Source organism: Crinia signifera, chromosome 2 (assembly GCF_055691185.1).
Source record: "Crinia signifera chromosome 2, ASM5569118v1, whole genome shotgun sequence".
Classification (NCBI taxonomy): domain Eukaryota; kingdom Metazoa; phylum Chordata; class Amphibia; order Anura; family Myobatrachidae; genus Crinia; species Crinia signifera.
In genome coordinates this window covers 329,707,989-329,715,968 of record NC_139218.1, presented here as the reverse complement: position 1 = coordinate 329,715,968, position 7,980 = coordinate 329,707,989, and the positions used below count along the sequence as shown (strand labels likewise).

The following is a 7,980-nucleotide window of genomic DNA, read 5'->3' as shown; positions in this document are numbered from 1 at the left end:
TGATCTGTTGACTTCTAAACACCTTGTGTTTGTTTTGTGTTTCTTCCCAGAATTGTATTTTAATGAAGTTGTCTTTTGCATGACTTGTCTTCCCAGTGCCATTGTCCCATATAGAGCTATAATGCAATGAATACAATGTAACTACTGTGTTGCATCCAGGTGCTGGGGGCCAGAAACTCAGTTTAAACCAAAGTAGGATACAATGATGTGTACATTTCTTGACATGGCGGAAGGACAATTAAAAAAAAAACCTTACACTTAATTACTCATATCTCTTCATCATGTATTACCAGTCATTTAACACATCCAGCCAAACTCACATCCTTACTGACAGCTAACAATTCTAGGCTTTCAGGTCATATGGGCACACCGGGCAGCATGGACGGTGTAATGGTTAGCATTACTGCCGCACAGCCCTGATGTCATGGGTTCCATTCCCACCATGGCCCTAATTGTGTGGAGTTTGTATATTCTCTCCTTGCTTTACTTGTTTCCTCCCACAATCCAAAAATATACTGGTAGGGTAACTGGCTTCCAACTAAATTAACCCTAGATTGTGTGTGTGTGTGTTTGTGTGGTAGGGAATATAGATTGTAAACTCCACTGAGGCAGGGACTGATTTGAATGGTTAAATATGCGCTATATAAGAAAGTGTGGGTACTTGTGTAGTTGCGGGGCTCGCTACGCTCGCCACGCTATTTAAAATCAACTCCATGCCAACATGGATAGTGGGGGTATGAACTATCCATGTTGGCATGGAGTTAAGTTACTTTTTTTAACATAGTTTGTGGCGAGCGTAGAACCCGGAAGTAGCACGGCGCCGTGAAACTACACAAGTACCAAAGTGTGTAAGTGTGTAATTGTGTGTGTGTGTATATCATTAAATTAATGAAATGTAAACAGGTTCAAAATGTGTGTTTTTTCCCCCCTCCATATATTGATTTCTACACCAAACGGTTTATAGGATAATTTAAAATACACAACAAATAAAGTGTAAGTTAATAATAGGAAATACTAAATATCTGCATATATTATTAACCACAATTGCCCCCAGCTTCTCTGATGGAGAATGTATACTGGGATTACAGACAGATGTGTACCTAGTGCTCCCTATTGTTGCCATCAACTCCGGATTAGACCAGAGATGAACTCACTTATTAACTATCTCAATGACACTGCTTCGCTTTAACCCTTGTGCTGCCAGAGAGAAGCAACCCATACCATAGGCCTTTATGCATTTGAAGTGTGCTTACACACACACACACACAGCTGTCAACTCATCTGTACAAATCTGCTCATTTCGTTGCTTCCTTAAAAGAAATGAAATAACAGAAAATATGAAAAAATTAGATTCCCCAACACAACCTCCGACTTCTTATAGCTGCATCCGCAGAGCTGCTCCTTGCATACATAACAGACAACCCCAGCAGGGGATCTGTGCATTTAAAGGAAGATTCAACTAGACCCCACTTTGAAAATGGTTCAATCTATTTTAATGATTGGTTAGCTTCCTCACTTCAAAGGCAATGCAAACAAACACTCCTGATTGGCTGATGAGCATTCACAAAAAAAAAAAAAAAAAGTTTGCAGAGTGGAGGATGAAAGAGTGCATTAGATTTAGGAGAGAGGCAGAGGCGGCAGCAGCGTGATAACACCTGTGCTCCTGCTACGGGGATGCTAGGATACTGTACGTAGCTCACCCAACCTCATGGCTTCTATGGTTCTTCTGCACAGAGAGAACACCCTGCAGGCGTATCTACAGGTAAGAGGGGAATAAGGCGTTTGCTGGGAATTCTGTAACATCTCCTATCGGTCCGGATTGCACGTTTAACCCCGAAGTATAATGTGAATTGTAATTTCTTTATCCAACACGTGAGTTTAGTTCTACTTTAGTTTAGCTTCACAGCTGGCAGGGAACACTGCAGAATCCTAAGCACGGTGCAGCGTGCAATGCTCTCCTGGTGCTAAGGGAAATGATGGAACTCGCATGCGGTTTGAGTGCCTATAGAAAACGAATGCGGTTTATTGTTCATGGCTTCTCCTGTTGTTCTGTTACGCACCAACGGGAGCTTAGAACGTATAACGCGGTAGTATTTCAGCATCTAGCTCAGGCATTCCCAACCAAGGTCCTCAAGGCACACCAGTAGTACAGGTTTTAGTGATAGCCAGGCTTGAGCACAGGTGACTTAATTAGTACCTGAGTGATTCTGATTAATCCATCTGTGCTGAAGCCTGGATATCACGAAAACCTGCACTGTTGGTGTGCCTTGAGGACCGTGGTTGGGAATGCCTGATCTAGCAGGATTGGGTATAATGATGCATGTGCTGTAGCCTGGCATTACTAGTAATGGGCAGGTGGCGCCTATGGCAGTGCTCCTCAAACTTTTAGTCACAAGAAACATTTACATTCCATGTTTTAAGGATATCCATGCACGAGTCAGATGTTTTAGATTAAAATGGCTGAGGTACTAAATTACCTGTGCTCAAGCATGAATAACCTTAAATCCTGCACTGTGAGAGGACCGAGGTTCGGATACTGATTAACGACCTCTATTTGCCAATTATACATATGGTAAAAGCTTAAACACGTAGGGTCAACTCTATGGAACTCTCTTCCTCGCACATGGCGAGAAGCCCCAACTGTAGAATCCTTTAAAAATAGACTAAGGTACCTACCTATTCAAGCATTTTACTGATATCTACTGTTAAGCTTGTTGTGTATTTGAGCTGAAAAGACAATGGTAAAGCACTTTGAGTCCCCTATAGATTGTAAGCTTGCGAGCAGGGCCCTCCTACATTTTGACTGTCTGTAAATACCCTGTTTTGTTGTATCACTGTCTGCTATTGTAAAGCGCAACGGAATATGCTGCGCTATATAAGAAACTGTTAATAAATAAATAAAATAAATATTGGGAGAAAAGTGCTATATAAATATTATCTAGTACAAGTTCACTAGGTTATTTATTGCAAGTTTACTTCTGTTAGTGTAATCCATGTTCTGAACTCTTTCCATACACCCTGGCTATCTATCACTATTATGGTGACACCTGTAATGCAGGAGTCTCCTATTAGCTCACTGAGATTTGCCAACTGTATCCGCTGCTGCGGTAGATCAATCAAATAAGGCAGCAGTGCGGCTGCTGACTGGCTGCAGATACTTGGCCTCGCCTTATATATATATATATATATATATATATATATACCTGCCAATGTATGTACTATTTATTCTGAGTTATGTGCTGTAACTTAAAAGGTGGTTTAACACATCAGATTTTAGTATTATTTTCAAATACATAATGGTTGGCCAATCATACTTTTATTTGCATTGGTTCCAGTTATCAGCAATCCATATATATTAATATATGAACCATAAGTAAGCAGCCTGTGGTTTTCCTGTTACTGAACTACAAGAGGTTGCTGGGGCATGCTGGGATTTGTAGTTTTACAACTTTTCACTTATTGGGGGACTACCTTGATACATACTGTACATTAAATAAACCATAGCACCCCAGATTCCAATTTTGTTCTGGAAAATATAAATATTTATTGGTTAGACCAGTGGTTCCCAAACTTTTTAAAATCACGGCACCCTAGAGCATCAGAATTTATTTCACGGCACCCCTAGGCCAAAAGTTTCTTATTCAGAAATTTTGAAAAAAAAAAGTAAATTGATTTATGTCATCCAAAAGGTTTAATTATGGATGAGGGTCAGGATTAGCTTCTGTTTGTACACATATTTTATTACTGACAGCCCACCAGCAATGTTTTTGCCTTTTACATTGACCATAAATAATTTTAATTGGTCCTGGACCACCAATCCAAGGCACCCCTGCAAGTGTCCCGAGGCACCCCAGGGAGCCACGGCACACAGTTTGGGAACCACTGGGTTAGACTATTGCCCCCTCCATCTTCCTATACAACCTTCTTGTACTCAAATTCTACTGTTTGTTATTTAATGTGTTGTTAATGTCGTGTCAGCTAAATACTGTATTAAGTATTTAATACAAATATGACTGTAACCAAACATGTATTGCTATGCAGTAGTAAGGGCAACTTACCTGAAACGTGCTTTTATTGTCCTTGATCAGCAGCTATTTGGAGTACAAATGTTTGCACACACATACTGTACATTTTTATTACATAAGCCATAGTGTATGTTGCTAAGACTATGGGGCTGATCCTATTAGGTGCGAGGTGCAACTCGGTGCCGTTTTCCTGTGTTTAAATGCTGAAAACGGCACCCAAATTAAGCCAAACTTGTACCCTTCGCTGGGCCGAATTCACTTACTATGGAGGTGCGAGCGCTTTTAAGCGAATTCAACCCACCGTAAAGAGCGCCTGGTGCCGTGATGATTCGCACTGAATAGGATTGATTCCTTAGTTACCATAATAATGACCTATATTTAATTATAATGGTTGGTGGCAAATAATACAGATCACAATAAACTTACAAACAAACATATTACTAGCAGTGTCGTATTGTTTAATTAACCATGCGCTCTATAGCAGCTGTGTGTATAGTATGACTTTTGATTACAACAGTTATATTTATGTTATACTAAACTCTAAACGGTTTTGTTTCCTAGGACAGAACACCTAATACCTCTCCAGACACTGGACCCATACCGTCCCTAAACCTACTTCCATCAGCCTGCGGCTCAGTAGCGGCACCCTCTCGGGAATACACACAGTCCTCTTCCAGTTTGGTTGGAACAGCACCAACAATGTTTCAGCTCTGGAGCAATGAGGTGGCTCCCAACACAGGCATGGGTTCTCATGTTGTGACCTTTGGTGTTCCTAAAGTGCAATATGCTGGTCATATGCAGGCAGTAGGGTCTCATGAGCTGCCGCTGACTCCTCCGGCTGATCCTACTGTTTATTCTTTTGATTTGTCTCCTGTCAAAATGTTGACTCCACAAGTTCCGGCCAACACAATGTATCATTTCCAAGAGCCAAATTCAATGACTCAAGACTTCTCAGGTTTCATGCAAGCTCCACAGACACACATGCCCCCTGCACACATGGATGATCAGACTTGGTGGAGCTTGCAACAGACCAGTCCCAATAACCTTCATTCATTCCAATTGGCAAACTCTTTTGTGGTTGGGCCACAACCTCAGCTTGCAGCACTTCTTCAGAGCTCCTCTAAAACATTACTAAGCTCAACCAGGCGCTGCAGGAGGTGCAAGTGTCCTAATTGCCAAGCCTCTCCAAGCCAAGAGGAACCGGGGAAGAAGAAGCTTCATATCTGCCACCTGCCAGGATGTGGCAAAGTCTACGGAAAGACTTCCCACCTCAAAGCCCATTTGCGATGGCATGCAGGTGAAAGACCCTTTGTCTGTAACTGGGTCTTCTGTGGCAAGAGCTTCACCAGATCGGATGAGCTTCAGAGGCATCTTAGGACTCACACGGGTGAAAAACGTTTTGGATGCCAAGAGTGTGGAAAGAGATTTATGAGGAGTGACCACCTTTCAAAACATACGAAAACCCATCAGAACAAAAAGGGAAAGTGTCCAAGCCCTTCCATAGATGACATTAAAAAAGAGTGAATGGATTTTAATAGGCCTGCCTGCTAAGTGACAAATATCCAACTTGTACTTTTATTTTATTTTTTCCTTTTAATTTTAAAGATTTATTTGTGTGTTGCTGGTATTTGTCATCTTGCAGAAGAAACCTATTGTTCTATATTGAAAAAAAAAAAAAAAGACTTGAGTTGTGACCAAAGTTGCCTACAGAAATATAAAATGATGGTAAAAACGAACATATGAAAAAAAAACTATTTGTATATTTATGAAATGAAAGATCTGAAATATGCGATGATTTTTATCAATCATACAGCAAACATGGAAAACTTTTTTTTTTTTTTTTTTTTTTTTGTGAAGTTGTTTTATTTAAGTCTAGTAGTCCTAAAAGTGATCTTCTCAGATGTGTGGATTAACATGTTTTCAGGACCGGGGCTAAACTTGCTTAAGTATATGCATGGTCATTTACCTGTGCAGCATACCACCAGTTCATTTCTATCATAGAACCCACTGGCCAAATGTACAAACCTATGGTCAAGCTAAAGGACTCTGGCACAACCTCAGACTGTCACTGGTAGTACAGGACATTTAAAAATGGAATAACATTTAATGTTTTCTTCTCGTATAAAAAAACTATTTCTTTAAAATGTTTTTTTTTTACTAAATTGTAACTAAAATGTCGCTGTAATGTGAAGGTGAAAATAAAAATTTTCATGCCTGGTCCCATCCACCTTAATTCTTATGTTTGTTGCTTATTGTTGTTGTTTTGTAGGGTTGTGGATTATCATTGTGGTGTGCAAATGTTCTACATTTATGTTGGGACATGTGTTTAAGAAATCTCATTACAAGTTTCTATAGCTGGCTTTATTGAGATCTTTATGTACTTCATCAAGATCTCGGTAAATACCTGAGGTTAAATGTGGTATCATGCTTTCGAAAGCTTTGGGTTCATTTCCTAAAGCTGTGTACACACGGGGGCAATAGGGGCTGAGATTGCTGGAAATATGGTCGCTGGCGACCATATTGCCGGTGATGAGAGTGCGCGCTCCCATTTTCAGCCCCGTTCTAATCGCTGGTTGCAGGAGCTTGCTCTTGTGACCAGCTGATTCCCTCTGCAGCTCCCCCGGCAGAGGTTCCCTTTCATCAGCGACCATCTCTGGTCGCCGATGAAAAGGAGAAACTGAGCATTGTATTGCTGAGCAATATATCTCCCCCATGTGTACGGGGCTTTAAGGCTCGTATACACTAGACCTGGGGTAGCCAACTCCAGTCCTCGAGAGCTACCAACCGTTAATTTTTTCCAGATCTCTTCACAGAATCACAAGTTAAGTAATTATCTCCACCTGTGGATCTCTTCAAATGTGTCAGCGAGTAATGAGTGCACCTTTGCAGCAGCTGGGTTGTCTGGAAAATGTGAACTGTTGGTAGCTCTCGAGGACTGAAGTTTGCTACCACTGCACTGCACTAGACAATAGGGGCTGCAGCCAATATAATTAACAATATTAGCCATGGGTAAGCTTGCGAGCAGGGCCCTCCTACCTTTGTCTTGGTTTGTTTAATCCCTGTTGTTTCCAATTGTAAAGCACAATGGAATATGCTGCGCTATATAAGAAACTGTAACTAAATACACACTGAATGATAACGGTATCCAATATTATTCAGTGATGTTACCAAGACCCGCTGAACATGTGATTTTTTTCGCTATATAGCCAAATTGACATACATGTTCAGCAGACATCAATCATCGCTAACGAAGCTTGGGAGTACACAATGTTAATGATCTTGAGCTGTGGTAGCCAACCCTAGTCCTCGAGAGCTACCAACAGTTCATGTTTTGCAGGTCTCCTCACAGAATCACAAGTGAACTAATTAGCTCCATCTGTGTATCTTTTAAAATGTGTCAGTGATTAATGAGTGCAGCTGGGCAGCAGCTAGGTTGTCTGGAAAATGTGAACTGTTGGCAGCTCTCGAGGGCTAGGGTTGGCTACCACTGATCTTGAGTGTACACTCTAGACCAGGCATTCCCAACCACGGTCCTCAAGGAACACCAACAGTGCAGGTTTTGTAGATATCCAGGCTTGAGCACAGGTGACTTAATTCGTACCTTAGTGATTCTGATAAAACCATCTGTGCTGAAGCCTGGATATCACTAAAACCTGCACTGTTGGTGTGCCTTGAGGACCGTGGTTGGGAATGCCTGCTCTAGACTATATTGTGAAAGATATTGCTTAGAAGCCCCATTCTAAATAATATCTTTAACAATATCCTCGGTACTTATGTTAGTTGGGCGCCCACTATAGTAAGTACGCTCATACCCCCACTATTCATGTCGGCATAGAGTTGATTTTATATAGTGTACCGAGGGGACGTGGAAAACTAAGCAAATAGCTTACTGGTTGCCCAACTAACATTTAAGTACCATATCCTCTAGTGCACAGGTTCTCAGTCAGTCCTCAGG

The 7,980-nt window shown here is 41.2% G+C and overlaps 1 protein-coding gene across 1 annotated transcript; it reads left to right on the top strand.

Moving 5' to 3' along the window:
• The first annotated feature begins 1,681 nt into the window (after positions 1-1,681).
• Positions 1,682-6,264, top strand: LOC146057752 (transcription factor Sp5-like). The gene is made up of 2 exons (XM_083169401.1): positions 1,682-1,762; positions 4,587-6,264. Exons 1-2 carry the CDS (start codon positions 1,709-1,711, stop codon positions 5,547-5,549), a joined length of 1,017 nt encoding a protein of 338 aa, XP_083025527.1. The 5' UTR covers positions 1,682-1,708; the 3' UTR covers positions 5,550-6,264.
• The last annotated feature ends 1,716 nt before the right edge of the window (positions 6,265-7,980 follow it).